Here is a 17,555-nt window from a genome sequence, read left to right as displayed (position 1 = left end):
TGCTCTGAAAAGGTTGTTCTTAAATAGTTCAACACCATTGGGAGAAGACATACTAAATGCTGAAAACATGGTAACTATATTCGTGGAATAATTCTTCCGAAATAACTGAAAATGGAATTCCTCTTCCAAGGATTTTTGGTGCTAATATTCTTTCTAGACATGGGATATTCGGATTTTACCGGTACGGACTTTTAATTTAATTTCTTGTAAATTAATAATAATCTTGAAAATATGTTTAAAAATTGTTACACTTATTGGCCACATTGACTTTTATATTACGCAACTTTAATTAAACATTCCGTTATCCTTTTCGTAGTACTAAACAGATGTTCGTCTTAGAAGTGAACTTGAATTTCATATTTTCATGAAAAAAGTGAAACGTACACGAATTTTCGAAGATATTGTATAGTTCCACTATACTAGTAATTGGCGTTAACGTGATACTCGCATTTAAAATCAATACGTACACATGTATAGCAAACATACATTTTAAGTGATAAACCTTTAACTTTGCGCCTATCTTTCAAAACAAACACGTCCTCCTGCATGGCCATGGGGACCATTGTTTTCTACATTTATTTATCCTTTTTGACATAATAAAACAAATGTGTTAATAATTAGGTTACATCTTATTTTGAGAGTAAGAGTGAAACTTTAAAAAAGCCATGTGGCTGCTGAAATAAGATCACCGAACGTTGTCGTCCACGGTGTAGTTATTTATTATTCTTGTCCTTCGGGATCCTTGAATAGGACTTTGAGATTATCAAATAGGACTTTGTGATCATTAAATTGGACTTTGTGATCATTAAATTGGACTTTTTGATCATTAAATATGACTTTGTGATCATTACGTTTGACCCATTGTTGGTGGTCTTTGTTTTAAATCTAGCTTCTGTGATTTTTAAAATAGGAATTGTAGATCTCATGTGAGTTCTAGTGGAATTTGAAGTGATAATACTCTGCAGCAGAACAGTTTTTTTGTTATTGGACATATTTTGAAAGAAATTAACTCCCGGTCTGACCCAAAGTTTATTTCTTAAAGAATAGCCAGCGGATCAGAAATAAGCACACACAAACAGTGGCATTAATACTGATTCTCATAAATTCTTTGTAATTATACCAGTACAACACGATTAATTTTGGATCGAGTACAATCATGATTACAACCATTATTTAGTTACTTGAATGATAGTATACACTTGCGGGAAGAAAACGAAACTAGAAAACAAGCTTTGAAAATCTGTCTAAAATGTGGTCTACAGATATTGACGAAAAATATGTGTTCCTTTCATTTTGTAAACATAATAATGGGCATATAACTACACAGGAGTATGCCCATCTATCATGTGACAGTTTTTAAAGTTCAATTTGCATTTAAAGTTCGTTTATTTAAAAAAGGCACTCCATTCTTTTGTCTGCATCATCACTTCACTCCACTTATATTTGAAAGCTATTTCTATACGTTCTATTTTTTTCTGGCAAGATATTGACTGGGGACAATGCAACGTTTATTTGAACATTAATCAACAATGATTTTAAAGCATCGTTCAATTTACAACCACAACAGCTATTAGACTGAATTTTGCAATCGGAAACTCTGAACACACCCAATTATTACATTCAATATGAAATATACAGCCAGGAAAATAAAGATCTTTTTTTACCGCATTTGATTTAAAACAACTTACTCCTAGCTTTCGATTGAAAGTTTGTAGTAAAGAGTGCAACAGTCTCTTTTACAGATATAATCATAAGGGAAAAAGTTGAATTAATTCTGAAAACTAGTCTAAACTAGTCCATCCTAAATTGAAAAGTCTACTCTCTATCAGAGTTGAATAGCAATGAAAAACATATTTTAAACCTTACATAAGTATGTTCCTATGTTTCTTATATTTAAATTGATAGTGGTCCTTAAAATAGTTTAAATTTCAACATGCAGTTAAGCAGGGCCTTAATAAAAAATAGTCACCAGTCACCGCTTTCTTTAAGGCCCACTGAAGACTAGTTGTGTTCGGCCTTTGGCTTCGGTCCGATCAATGCTCGTGGGCTGACTGGTCGGTCACGTTTTGTAAGGAGGCACTCAATGGTATGCACCGTTTATTAAGATATGTGATCATTTACGCGGGTTGAAAAAAATCTTTATCATGCACAGCTATATTGTTCTTATAGTATGTACTATTCGAAGGACTCGCCGTGTACTTAAATACAGCCCAACTGCGTTCGTACCCCCGATAATGAAATCATTCTCGCGATACATTACTTATATTCTCACAAATAGTTTATTATTTCTTTCCAAAATTGTAATTAAAATCTTAGTTTCATTTAAGAAAACCTTAAAGTAATTCTTTCACACTCGTGCTTTAAATAACCCGACAGGTTTTTACATTTTATTGCTACGGACATAAACAGTCGGAAAAGAAAATTGCTTTCTAACGTTAAACTGAAACGCTAATAATAACAATACATTTAACAAATAATACATTAAAACTCTTCAACATGTTTATTAAAACATTCGTGGCCTGCTGACACAGTACAAACAATAGTATACTTTTCACATGTATATTAATACGCGATGATTCGCGATCCGAACATATCCGTAGATGCTGTGTCGTCGGAAAATATTCACAATTGCCGAAAGTCCATTCATTGAAGGAATGAAAGTTGAGTTGTAAATATGATTGCACGAACATCTAATAATTAATACTGGTAAGTGGATTACACGCATCGGTTAGTAGCTACATCGCGGCTTTATGCACTATTTTCGGCTGTGAAAACGTACATTTTTCCAGGAACACCATAACCGTCTATCGACTTGCTCGGAAATTACGACAACCATCAAATCTTTCAAGCAAAATGATCCAAAAATGTTTAAAACTGCTTTTTTAACCGAAATATTAACACAAATTTAGGTTGGTCAACTTTTTTCAAAGCGAATGTAGATTTTGGGGCAGTGAATAATCGTGGTGTTAACTTCTCCAAGCTTTCAATTGAAACATCTATAGCATGTCACTCAACTTTACACATCTAAGAAATCGACTGCAGTCATCAGCAATTTAGTGTACAGTGTATACCGTAGTGTATACGTATCACATGTAACTAACTACTGAAGATTAGGGCTCATACCCTTCGCATCGCATACTTTGCTTTCACTTCAATTGTAGCTTTAAACCACGCTCATAAAACGCTGCTGTGAAAATGAAACCCATTGTAGAGTTAAACCAAGTCTTGAGTCTATATCCTCGTTATAACATGAATTTACGGTCTTCCTTTATTGGACTTATTCGGTTATTTGAAATGCAAACAGTGTCACCATTGTTATACTGATTATCTATATGGAACTTTACCTGAATGACAATGCTGCTAATATACAATTCATAGTTTATTGTTTGCGATCGATCTGTTCATGTGCACTTTTGTCCACGATTATATTTTAGATGCATACCGGATCGTATTACAATTTCACGCAAACATTCACTATACTTGCTCAGGTCCAATTGGGCAATCAGGCTTCTGTCTAAATTAATCAATCGTCTCATTAATATCACCTCCAAAGAACACAATATTTATCAAATCGTCATGGGTTATTTCAATACACTAGTGGCATAAATATGATTTTCAACCGGAACCATTTATTGATAGGAAATATTCAAATGTAAAAAAGTATTATAAACCACAATGTGTTTAAGAATCGACGTAATTGCGGATTACATCATTTAATAAGTATTATTTTTATTTTTTATGCTGTTCTTTTATATTCATTGATTGATCCGGGCGTCTTGAAATCTGGGCCTCTTAATTGAAAAATTGAATTTGTTCTCAACTGACGAATGGGCCAATTTCCAATTCTGTTTAACGTTTAGTCTTAGTTGTTTTATGAATACGGCCTTTGATTTAATATGTCATTTCAAAAAAAGGGACAAACAGCACATCATGGGAGGACGGTGTCTCCTTAAAATATAGGCAATTTTCAACTAACTCATGTTCTTGTTTTGGTTAGCAGCCTACCGCATTTAAACATTTCCTATCGGAAAATGGCATTGGCGGCTAATTGAGGACCCAATTACATAGAATTTTAACCCGACACCATTTTAATTAGATGGCTTAACAAAGTTGGTGCAATTTATACAAGCACGACCTGTTCTTTCAGTAAAGCAAAAACTATTCTTCTCTGCGAGCTCACCGGACTTATGAAAGATGATATTTATTTACTGAAACTCAATGATCGAAGATTTCTGAATGGAACTATCTAATACTCTTAAAATCCCTTACTCGTTTGAAATCGGAAATCGGCAAAAAAGAAGGTGCGACCTTATAACGTTTGAACATTTGTTTTCTTCAAAAGTGAAGGTTCTAAGAGTTTACAGTAGACTCTGTGTGGGCTAATTAGCATTCTGTTATCAGGTACAAACGTCTTCTGATACCCTGTATCTTTGGTTAAAAGCACACTTTATTGGACGTCATTTCCAAGTAAACATACTTCATACAATGACTTGTGACGGTACGATGTTGTTCAGAGAATATAACAATTAAAAGCCAATACCAAACACTTCATTAACCAGATAACCGTTAAGTTTGCTCTTTATATTGGAATTAAATCCCAACCCTGGCCGTCAAAAGGATTGTTACGGGGCGAGGAAAAACAGAATCGTGTTGATAATTGATACGTCCGGTTCGCTAGCTCGCTGGTAAAACTGAGTTATTCCTAATATGGTTTGTAAAGCGAACTCTGTTAGATAACTTGTCATTGATGTCAGTTCAAAATCAACTACATCGATCATTTTTCATCTCCAATAACAAAGGCAGTTGGACAGAAACGTTGCTCTGAAAAGGTTGTTCTTTAATAGTTCAACACCATTGGGAGAAGACCTATTAAATGCTGAAAACATGGCTACTATATTTCGTGGAAAAATTCTGCCAAAATAACTGAAAATGGAATTTCTCTTCCAAGGATTTTTAGTGCTAATATTTTTTCTAGACATGGGATTTTCGGAGTTTACCGGTACGGACTTTTAATTTACTTTCTTGTAAATTAATAATAATCTTGAAAATATGTTTATAAATTGTTACGCTAATTGGTCACATTGACTTTTATATTACGTAACTTTAATTAAACTTTCCTTTATCATTTTCTTAGTACTAAACTGATGTTTGTCTTAGAACTGAACTTGAATTTCATATTTTTCATGAAAATAGTGAAACGTTCACGAATTTTCGAAGGTATTGTAGTAATATATATTGAGATATTAATACTCGCATTTTAAAAAAAAATACATACACATGTATAGTAAACATAAATTTTAAGCGATAAACCTTTAACTTGTAACTAAAAATTGCATTTATGGGAAAAAAATACTGAGAAGAATATTGTAACCATGGATTTAATAGTTGAAAACGCTTGATATTATTTGACTGGTGGGTTATAAAGATTTATAGTGATCAACCATCGTCTAATTAGGTAGGAAAACCGTGTTTTCTGCACCTACCTTTCAAAACAAACAGGGTCTTCTTTATGGGAACCATTGTTTTCGACATTTATTTATCCTTTTTGGCATAATAAAACAATTGTGTTAATAATTATGGTACCTATTATTTTGGTAGTAAGAGTGAATCTTTAAGAGCCATGTGGATGCTGAAAAAAATCAGCGAACGTTGTCGTCCACAGTGTAGTTATTTATATTCTTGTCCTTCGGGATCCTTGAATAGGACTTTGAGATTATCAAATAGGACTTTTTGAACATTAAATTGGACTTTGTGATCATTGAATATAACTTTGTGATCATTAAATTGGACTTTGCGATCACTAAATAGGAGTTTGTGATCATTAAATAGGACTTTGTGATAAATAAATATGACTTTGTGAGGCCAATTAAAAATAGGTCTGTTTCAGGTTACCCGACCGACCCTATTTTTTCCCGCCGACCCTAACCTATTTTTCCCTGAAAAAAATGTGATTTGGGTACGAAAAGCATTTGTTACGAAATGTATGTACGTAAAGTTGACAATATTAGAGTTGGATTTCTGAATGTATTTACCGTACTTCACCTTAGAGTTCGGACACCTTAAACTAATGAATTTTTCGCTCTCCTAATTCATAGAAAATAACAATTTTTACATTTCATCTACATGTATGGTAAACCTGCCTTTTTTCTTCATGTCTGCATTTTACCACTTATTAATTTATCCGTAGTTATCAATGGTTATTACGCCTATAAGTGTAACTCCTTCATCAAGTTAATTAAAATCCCATTCAACACCATTTTATACATGCATTGAAATGAATAAACACCTTTTATCGGCTTCAGATCAAACAGTCACATTGTGTGACGTCACATAACTCTCAGTTATACCCACGAGGATCTCATGGAGAGAATGGATATTGCTATGCAGGATTAATGTTTCTGAGTGGTGTTTTCGATTGTAACTTAAGGATTGCATTTCTAACTTTAATTCATCACATTAAATAGTTACCTGTATCACTGAATGTGTTGATTTTTATTGTTCTATTGATGTTACAATGAGTATTACTGTATGGTTATTGCTTCATAAAGTCTATAATAAAAGTGTGGTACAAGTTTCAAAGTTTATTGGCGGATCGTTTTACAAACATGTCATGTCTGTGTTTTCTTAATCTCTTGATTGCCCTTGTTGTTTCCTTTAATCCTCCATTTAATATATCACACATCCCTTTCAACAGGCAATAAATCGCTTAGGATGGGTAGTAACTAATTTACTTGTCACAGTGATGTATACGGTTAGGTAATCTAGGCAGGCATTGTACCGATAAAGATCAATAATATTTGTCTGTGAGACTAAGTAACTGTAAAAGTTACAATCGATGTCCTTTGGGTGTCCGAAAATTAGGTACCTAAAGTTAATTATTTTTGAAAATAATAGTGGATGTCCGAATTTTTAGATTGTCCGAACTCTAAAGTGAATTACGGGTAGTTTGTGCTTGTGTGGCAGGTATATTTCAATTCTTGAACTATATTTTCTTGTCAGATACAAATGTGTCAGATACTGACTTTCGGATTGATATGTCAGACTTAAGTGTGCAATTTTGGCAATAAAACCTGCATGTTACTTGTTCTTCAAACCTGAACCCCAGGTCCTCTTGACAGCATTGAGGTTTCCTTGGCTGATGGCTTATATGGTAAATTTGCTGTCCCACTCTTCATGTAATTATGTTACAGGGAGGTTAGTGTCGCGAATGAAAATGGTTCGTATCTCAGGGCGACTGGAATTATCCAAATACACTTTTATAAAGAAATGAAACAATAAAGTTTCCATATTATCCAACGATGTTTACGTCTCCATCGACAAAATATGAGTGCCAATACATCAAATTACACAAAAGACAAATTCACACAATGCCAACATGTATATTATAGTAATAAATCATACCTGGAATTATCAAAATACACTTTTATAAAGAAATGAAACAATAAAGTTTCCAAATGTATCCAACGATGTTTACGTCTCCATCGACAAAATATGAGTGCGCTGTGCACGAGGAAAATACCGCCACCAGCTGTGCACGAGGCGAACTACTTTAATAAATATAGAAAGTAAAAGCGAAAATGAAAGTGAAATTAGTATATGAATTAGTGAATGATAGGAATGACTGAAAGGAATGGAAGAATAGGAAAATGGATCATCACAAGAAAGATGGACTTGGAAAGTACGTGTACTGGATAAACATACATGTAGACATATGACACTAACACAAACATATAGAGCAGGGCAAATTGACCCCGCGACATTAGCATTCTACAGAGGGTGATTGAAAGCAAAAGGGTGCATAAAGAAAAGTAAACCCGTTCCTGGAAAGTCTTAAATAATAGCACACTCTGTCCATAACTTAATTGAAATCCAACCATCATTGTCAAAGTATTTAACCAGACAAATAAAGAATGTTTCCTTTGAAGCATGGAACATGTTTAAAAACTACTGATAAACCTGAATTGATGACTTTTATTTTTGATACCTTCTGAGTCAACAGTTACTGAAATCAATATATCAAAAAAAAATATAAAAAATAAAAAAATATTCCGACCTACCTACCCTATTTTTTTTGGCAGCGTTACCTGAAACGCACCTATTTTTTATTTGGCCTGATCATTACATATAGCGTAACGTTCGAGATATTGTTAGCGGCCATTGAATTAATTATAGCTTCTATATTTTCTTTAAAAAGGAATTGCAGATCTCATGTGATTTCTAGTGGAATTTTAAATGATCATACACTCCATCAGAATAAGTTTTTTAGTGGACTTCCATTTTGTAATTTTTATTTTTTTAACTCCTTGTCTTACCCAATACTTGTTTTTGAAGGAACGGACAGCGAAACAAAAATAGTTGCCTTAATACAGTTTCTCAGAAATGCTTTTTAATACTATCAACATATATGACTGCTCTTTGATTGAATACAATTATGATCAGAACGATTTGACGTGCATGCTAAAATACGTAAGCAACAAAAACAACCTGGATACAAACTTTGAAAATCTGGCTAAAATGTGGTCTACATATATTGATGAATAAAATGGACACTTCAAAGGAGTAGGCCCATCTATCATGTTACAGATTTCAAAGTCCAATTAGCATTTAAAGTTCTTTTATTTAAAAATGTCACTCCATTCTTCAAAATAAGAAATGATACAGACTACTTCGGATCTCCTGACTTATAGTAACCTAGCAGTCAGCCAGAAAACGTTCAACGTTTGTAGCCTGACTGCGAGGTCACAATAATGCAAGGTGGTCCTCAGTGGCCTGTATACAATTTCTTAAATTAGGCTCGCTGAAGGCTAGTTGTGTATAACAGCTAAGCAGACTCTTCTTGTTTGACAGAAAAAGATGTCTTTCTACGTAGAAAAATATTTCATATTTGTTTTCAAAGCAATAAAGAGCTGTTCGTTTGTACAGACCATTTCGGACCTCCTGACACTATAATGACCTCTCAGTCCGTCCACAAACATAGAATGGATATCGGCCTTTGGCTTCTGTCCGATCAATGTGAGTGGACTGACTGGTCGGTCACCTTTCTGTAAGGACACACTCAGTAGTATTTACTGTTTTTGAGATAGTGTGATCACGTACGTGGGCTTATTTGTGAAATCAAAATGTTTACGGCGTTGAAATGCTTTCGGCCTGCTTTTGACCATCGCAGTTCTTTTAGCGTGGGGTCGATACGCCCGTGTGCGCATTATTTCGTCATATATTAAAGATGCGATGTCGACCTGCCGATGATAGATTCCGATTTACGATTATAAAAGTCTACAGAAAAGCCTAAAAAGTCATCTTTGTCTTGCGCGGCTAAATTATTCACTATTAGTATATAAGTATTTTTTGTTTTATTCTACGATCCAACCTTACGACCCCTTTCCCGCGTTTTGTTCTATGAACCACCCTTGTCTCACCTTTTGTTGCATGAATAGGATTATGATTAGAATATCATTTTACTGCTTTATTAAATATCTGACACAACAATTAAGGAAAGAATTGCATGATTGATGTTATTATCGGGGTAGGAATGCAGTTAGGCTGTTACAAATTCGGACTCCACGCTTACTGCAACCAACCCAACTGCATTCGTATCCCCGATCATGACATCAATCACACAATTCATTACTTTTACTTACACCAATAGTTCATTTTTTTCTTTCCAAAATTGTTATTGAATACTTTATTTCATTAAAAAACCATAACGGTACTCCTTGGCATCATGCTTTAAATAAAACAACCCGACCGGTTTACATATAATATTGCTACAGACAAAAACAATAGCTTTCAATCACGCTCATATAGGCGCGGTGAAAATGTAATCCATCTAAAGAGTTAAAACAAGTCTTGAGACTGACTCTTCGGTATTAAATGATTTTGCGGTCTTGCTTTGTTGGACTGATTCGGTTATTTGAAATGCAAAACCATTGTTATACTGATAATCTATATGGAAGTTTACCTGAATGACAATGCCGCTATTAAACAATCCAAAGTTTATCGTTTGCGATCGATCTGTTCCTGTGCACTATTGCCCACGATGATATTGCAGATGCATACCGGATCATATTACAATTCCATGCAAACATTCAATATATTTGCGCTGGTCCAATTGGGCAATCAGGCTTCTATCTAAATTAATCAATCGTCTCATTAATATCATTTCCAAAGAACACAATATTTATCAAATCGTAATGGGATGGGTTATTTCAATACACTGATGACATAGAAAGGATTTTCAACCGTAACCATTTATTAACAGATAATATTAAATTGTAATAAAGCATTATAAACAACAATATATTTTAGAATCGACGTTATTGTGGATTATATTATGTTATTATTATTATTTTTATTTTGTATATTGTTCTCTTACATTCATTGATTGATCCGGGCGTCTTTAAATCTGCGCCCCTTATTATAGAATTTTGAATTTGACTCCCACCATTTTCAGTGTCTTTTAATCAGCCGGGTTCCTTCAAAACTGTGCAAATCAGTATGCAATGGTTTCTTTTCCGTCTGTAGCGCTCTTAACTTCTGGAACCCTTTTTACCGAAATTCAGTATGCATACTTACATTTTGCAAAACACAACAACAACGACACACTAAATTTAGAGTATCATGCACCTTTCATCATATTTGACATGAAATTTTGAATTAATATTTATATATATATATTTTAAATTTTCGAATTTCAATTAATTGAAAAATTACTATTTTCGACAATGAATTACATAAATCGCTTCAGCATACATTTTTATTTACATGCACATACAACTTAAACAATTTGAATTTGTTTCCAACAGAGGAAAAGGCTAATTTTTCAATTCTGTTGAACGTTTAATCTTAGTTGCTTTATGGATACGGCCTATGATTTAATATGTCGTTTTAAATGTGTGACAAATGGCACATGGTGGGAGGTCGGTGACTCCATAAAATTTGAGCAATTTTCAACTAACTCTTGTTCTAGTTTTGCTTAGCAGCCTACTGCATCTAAACATTTCCTACCGAAAAACGGCATTGACGGCCAATTGGGGACCCAATTACATAGAATTTCAACCCGACACCATTTTAATGAGATGGCTTAGCAAAGTTATACCAGCAACAATCTGTTCTTTCAGTCAAGCACAAACTATTCTACTCTGAGAGCTCACCGGACTTATGAAAGACGCTATTTATTTACTGAATCTCAATGATCGAAGATTTCTGGATAACGCTATTTAATATGCTTTGATCATCAGAGCTTAAAATCCCTTACTCGTTTAAAATCGGAAGTCGGAAAAAAGAAGGTGCGACCTTAGAACTTTTGAACTTTTGTTTTCTTTAAAAGTGAAGGTGTTAAGATATTACAGTAGACAGTATTACAGTAGACTCTGTGTGGGCTACTTAGCATTCTGTTATCAGGTACAAACGTCTTCTGATATCCTGTATCTTCGGTTAAAAGCACATTTTATTGGACGTCATTTCCAAGTAAACATACTTCATACAATGACCTGTGACGATACAATATTGTTCAGAGAATATAACAATTAAAAGCCAATTCCAAACACTTCTTTAACCAGATAACCGTTAAGTTTTCTTTTTATATTGGAATTTAATCCCAACCCTGGCCGACAAAAGGATTGTCACGGGACGAGGAAAAACAGAATCGTGTTGATAATGGATATATCCCCTGCGACCCTCCGGATCGCTGGCTCGCTGGTTAAACTAAGTTGTTCCTAATATGGTTCGTAAAGCGAACTCTGTTTGATAACTTGTCATTGATGTCAGTTCAAAATCTATTACATCGATCATTTTTCATCTCCAATAGTCGAGAGAGTTGGACAGAAAAGCTGCTCTGAATATTTTTTTAATAGTTCAACACCATTGGGCAAGAGATATTAAATGCTGAAATACATTGTTACTTTATTTCGTGAAATAATTCTTCCAAAATAACTGAAAATAGAATTCCTCTTCCAAGAATTTTCGGTGCTTATATTCTTTCTAGACATGGGATATTCGGAGTTGACCGGTACGGACTTTTATTTACTTTCTTAAAAAAAATAGTAATAAACTTGAAAAACTATACACATATTGTTACGTTTATAGGTCACGTGGACGTTTTTACAACTAAGCTTTATATATAAACATCCCGTTGTCCCTGCCTTAGGACTAAACTAATCCTTGTCTTAGAGCTGACCTGATTTTCATATTTGGAGCATGAAAAAGGGTGAAACATTCACGAATGTTCAACGACATGTGTTACCTGAGATATAGTGTATAAGCAAACCACTATGGTTGGCGTTAAGAGCCATGTGGAGGCTCCATAGTGTAGTTGTTCATATCATATACATTATCATATCTTTAATATTATATTCGTATTTTTCGGGATCCTTGAATATGACTTATTGATAAGTGAATGTAGACAAACATCTGAGCCATTGTTAGAAGCTATTGTTGCGATCCTAGCTTTTATGATTTTATAAAGGAATTGCATATCTCATCTGAATTCTACAGTGATAATAAACTACATCAGAACAGGGTTATTTTTTTTATTGGACCTTCGCCTTATTTTTTTTTTTTTAATTACTTATCTGACCCAATGTTGTTTTGTGTTAGGAAAGGACAGCGATACAAAACACACACACACAAAAATAATGGCCTAAAAATGATTCTCATAAATGCTTTGTAATTCTACCAATACAAAATGTATAATATGAATGCTTTTTTGGTTAAATACAATTATGATCAAAACCGCCTTACGTGCATGAGCGGAAAAGGAATCTGGACACTAACAATGCAAATCTGGCTAAAATGTGGTCTACATAATTAATATTGATGATTGATTTCTATTCCTCTCATTTAGTTAACATTAAAATGAACATGTACTACAAAAGAGTATGTCCATCTATCATGTGACAGTTTTCAAAGTTCAATTAGCATTTTAAGTTCGTTTATTTAAAAAAGGCACTCCATTCTTTTGTCGGCATCGTCACTTCACTCCGCTTATATTTGAAAGCTATATCTATACGTTCTAATTTTTTCCTGGCTAGTTATTGACTGAGGACAATGCAACGTTTATTTAAACATTACAAGACCACAGAAGTGTTCTAAAATCAACAATGAATTTAAAAGCATCGCTCAATTTACAACCACAACAGCTATTAGACTGAATTTTGCAATCGGAAACTCTGAACACACCCAATGATTACATTCAATATGAAATATTAAAACAGGAAAATAAAGATTTAAAGTTAAGCATACGTCATTTATATTTAAATGAACTCACTCCTAGCTTTCGATCAAAATTTTGTTTTACCAGTTATGAATCTGAAATCCCGTATTTTATCATTTTTACTCTATGTTTTAAAAACTGCAGAACAAAATAATAGTGGGAGGACTTAGTGCTTGTTTTACAGAATAAAATGATACAGACTACTTCGGATCTCGTGACTTATAGTAACCTAGCAGTCAGCCAGAAAACGTTTAACGTTTGTAGCTTGACTGCGAGGTCACAATAATGCAAGGTGGTCCTCAGTGGTCTGTATACAATTTCTTAAATAAGGCCAGCTCAATGCTAGTTGTGTGTTACAGCTAAGCAGACTCTTATTAAGCGTATCAGTCCAAAACCAGACTGTCGTTTGAATTAACTTGTTTGACAGAAAAATATGTCTTTTCATGTAGAAAATATTTCATATTTGTTTTCAAAGCAATAAAGAGCGATTTGATAAGAACTAGTACAGGCCATTCCGGACCTCCTGACACTATACTGACCGCCCAGTCCGCCCACAAACATAGAGTGGATATCGGCCTTTGGCTTCTGTCCGATCAATGTGAGTGGACTGACTGGCCGGTCACCTTTCTGTAAGAACACACTCAGTGGTATTTACTGTTTTAGGTAGTGTGATCACGTACGTGAGCTTAGTTGTAAAATCAAAGGGTTTAAGGCGTTGAAATGCTTTCGGCCGCCTACGTACGCATATATATACGTATATATTTTTTTATTCAGTACGCGTTCATTTTGAACCTTTTTGCGTATTTTGCTTTTTATGTTACGTTTTGTAACTTGTCGTTGATTGCGTTTTCTATGATTTTAATTGCGTAATTACACAAAAACGCAGCTTATTCGCACTATATTAATCGCATTATATATCGAATACTAATTTTAGCGCTACTTTAAGCAGGCTTCTTAAAATGCAGAACGCATCTCCGTAGCTATAAGTACCGACTTGTAATTAGATAAATTAAATGTAAATGTAAACGTATAAAATGTCGTTGACCATCGCAGTTCTTTCAGCGTTGGGTTCGATACGCCCGTGTGCGCATTATTTCGTCATATATTAAAGATGTGATGTCGACCTGCCGATGATAGATTCCGATTTACGATTATAAAAGTCTACAGAAAAGCCTAAAAAGTAATCGATGTCTTCCATAGCTAAATTATTCGCTATTAGTATATTTAAGTAATTTTCGTTTCATTCTACGATCAAACCTTGCGACCCCTTTCCCTCGTTTTCTTTTATGAACCACCCTTATTTGACATTTTGTTGCATGAATAGGATTATGATTAGAATATCACTTTACTGCTTTATTAAATATATCACATATCAATTCAGAAACGAATTGCATGTTTGATGTTATTATCGGGGTATGAATGCAGTTAGGCTGGTTCGAATTCGGACTCCATGCGCCCATCAACCAACCCAATTGCGTTCATATTCCCGATCATGACATCAATCACGCAATGCATTCCTTTCATTTACAGTAATAGTTCATTATTTCTTTCCAAAATTGTTATTCAATACTTACTTTCATTAAAAACTAACATTAATCCTGGTCGCCCATGCTTTAAATAAAACAACCCGACCGGTTTACATATTATGCTGCTACAGACAAAAACAGTAGCTTTAAATCACGCTCATAATGGCGCGGTGAAAATGTAATCCATTTTAAAAGTTAAACCAAGTCTTGAGACTGTACCTTCGGTATAAAATGAATTTGCGGTCTTGCTTTGTTGGACTGACTCGGTTATTTGAAATGCAAGCAGTGTAACCATTGTTATACTGATTATATATATGGCATTATACCTGAATGACAATGCTGCTAATATACAATCCAATGTTAAGCTGTGTGAAGTTAGCTAAACATACAACATTGGACATTGGACATTCAAAATCGAATGTTGTGCTGGCACGACATTGGACATTGGACATTCAAAAATGAATGTCGTGCCAGCACGACATTGGACATTAGACATTGGGATTTCAAAAATGAAAGAGATTGGACATTGGACATTCTAAATCAAATGTTGTGCTGGCACGACATTGGACATTGGGATTTCGAAAATGAATGTCGTGCTAGCACGACATTGGACATTGGACATCAAAAGCGAATGTTGTGCTGGCACGACATTGGACATTGGACATTCAAAATCGAATGTTGTGCTGGCACGACATTGGACATTCAAAAAAGAATGTCGTGCTGTCACGACATTGGACATTGGACATTCAAAAGTGAAAGTCGTGCTGGCACGACATTGGATATTCAAAATCTAATGTTGTGCTGGCACGACATTTGGCATTCAAAATCGAATGTTGTGCTGGCACGACATTGGACATTGGACTTTCAAAAATGAATGTCGTGCTGGCATAACTTTGAACATTGGACATTCAAAAGTGAAAGTCGTGCTGGCACGACATTGGATATTCAAAATAGAATGTTGTGCTGGCACGACATTGGACATTGGACATTCAAAATTGAAAGTTGTGCTGGCACGACATTGGACATTGGACATTGGGATTTCGGAAATGAATGTCGTGCTAGCACGACATTGGACATTAAAAATTGAATGTTGTGCTGTCACGACATTGGACATTCAAAATTGAAAGTCTTGCTGGCACGACATTGGACATTCAAAAATGAATGTCGTGCCAGCACGACATTGGACATTGGACATTGGGATTTCAAAAATGAATGTCTTGATAGCACGACATTGGACATTGGACATTCAAAATCGAATGTTGTGCTGGTAGGACATTGGACATTGGACATTCAAAATCAAAACGGTTTGAAATTATCCGCTCGACACTCATTCTCTGAGGTTTACTTAGATATGTTCACAAAATGGCCTATTCCTTTTCAATATCAGTTTTTTTGGTTAGTCATCAAAAGTATGCATACCTTGTATAAGTTATTTTTCAAACAAAAGACTTTGATGATTATGAAAATAATAAAATGTAAAATGAAAGAGCTAGATAAAGCGTTATTGTTTCTGCGGATTATATTGAGCAATAAAAATATAACACCCTTACTGAACATATTCCGGCTCTCAGCAGGGTGTCCACCTTTGATGGATTAAAACTATCCAAATTAAAATAAGACGTATGCTGTATATCAACAATAAATGCAATTAACACAATTTATGAGTAAAAGAAAAAAAAACACAATCGATTGCAAAATTGCGTCCCACCAAACAATAATTCATATTGAGGTTATACAATAAAATTTGTAAAGGATCATTATTTAGTGATATATCTACTACCTTTATGTATACAATGACTATAACTATGTACAATTTGGATTTCAATTTTTTGGTGCTAACATCTGCAACATTTCATAATTACGCGCTCAATAATTGTTCAAATATAAAACAAACAGTTAAATTCGACAACAGTACTGGTCCCGTATTATTCAGCTCATGGACGCGTAAACTGCTAAAATCTATCTTAAAGGATCATTCGAAGTCTCTCTATCATGGGTCCAAAATTGATATTTATTAACTAGACAACTAACCACCACGACATATGTTGAATGCCCAATGTCGTGCCATTTCGGTTTTGAATGTCCAATGTCGTGCCAGCACGACGTTCTTTTTTTGAATGTCCAATGCCATGCCAGCAAGACATTCATTTTTTAATGTCCAATGTCGTTCCAGCACGACAATCATTTTTGAATGTACAATGTCCAATGTCGTGCCAGCACGACTTTCACTTTTGAATGTCCAATGTCCAATGTCGTGCCAGCACAACATTCAGTTTTGAATGTCCAATGTCCAATGTCGTGCCAGCACGACTTTCACTTTTGAATGTCCAATGTCGAATGTCGAAATTCATTTTCGAAATCCCAATGTCCTATGTCCAATGTCGTGCTGGCACGACATTTATTTTTGAATGTCCAATGTCGTGCCAGCACAACATTCGATTTTGAATGTCCAATGTCGTGCCAGCACAACATTCGATTTTGAATGTACAATGTCCAATGTCGTGCCAGCACAACATTCGATTTTGAATGTCCAATGTCCAATGTCGTGCCAGCACAACATTCGATTTTGAATGTCCAATGTCCAATGTCGTGCTAGCAAGACATTTATTTTCGAAATCCCATTGTCCAATGTCCAATGTCGTATGTTTAGCTTACTTCACACTTGCTCCAATGTTTATCGTTTGCGATCGATCTGTTTCTGTGCACTATTGCCCACGATCATATTGCAGATGCATACCGGATCATATTACAATTCCATGCAAACATTCGCTATATTTGCGCTGGTCCAATTGGGCAATCAGGCTTCTGTCTAAATTAAT

The 17,555-nt window shown here is 34.6% G+C and overlaps 1 protein-coding gene across 1 annotated transcript in view; it reads left to right on the top strand.

The window, feature by feature from the left end:
• The first annotated feature begins 4,811 nt into the window (after nucleotides 1-4,811).
• LOC128233033 (uncharacterized) overlaps nucleotides 4,812-17,555 on the top strand; it is a 39,457-nt gene continuing 26,713 nt past the window's right edge. Inside the window, exon 1 of the mRNA XM_052946889.1 lies at nucleotides 4,812-4,999. Coding sequence (XP_052802849.1) covers nucleotides 4,930-4,999 — 70 coding nt within the window. The 5' untranslated portion in view covers nucleotides 4,812-4,929. The remainder of the gene's footprint in view (nucleotides 5,000-17,555) is intronic.

The sequence above is a fragment of the Mya arenaria genome, chromosome 4, assembly GCF_026914265.1.
Source record: "Mya arenaria isolate MELC-2E11 chromosome 4, ASM2691426v1".
In the NCBI taxonomy this organism is placed as follows: Eukaryota; Metazoa; Mollusca; class Bivalvia; order Myida; family Myidae; genus Mya; species Mya arenaria.
The sequence above is the reverse complement of the archived record's forward strand: the minus strand, read 5'-3'. Positions and strand labels throughout refer to the sequence as shown.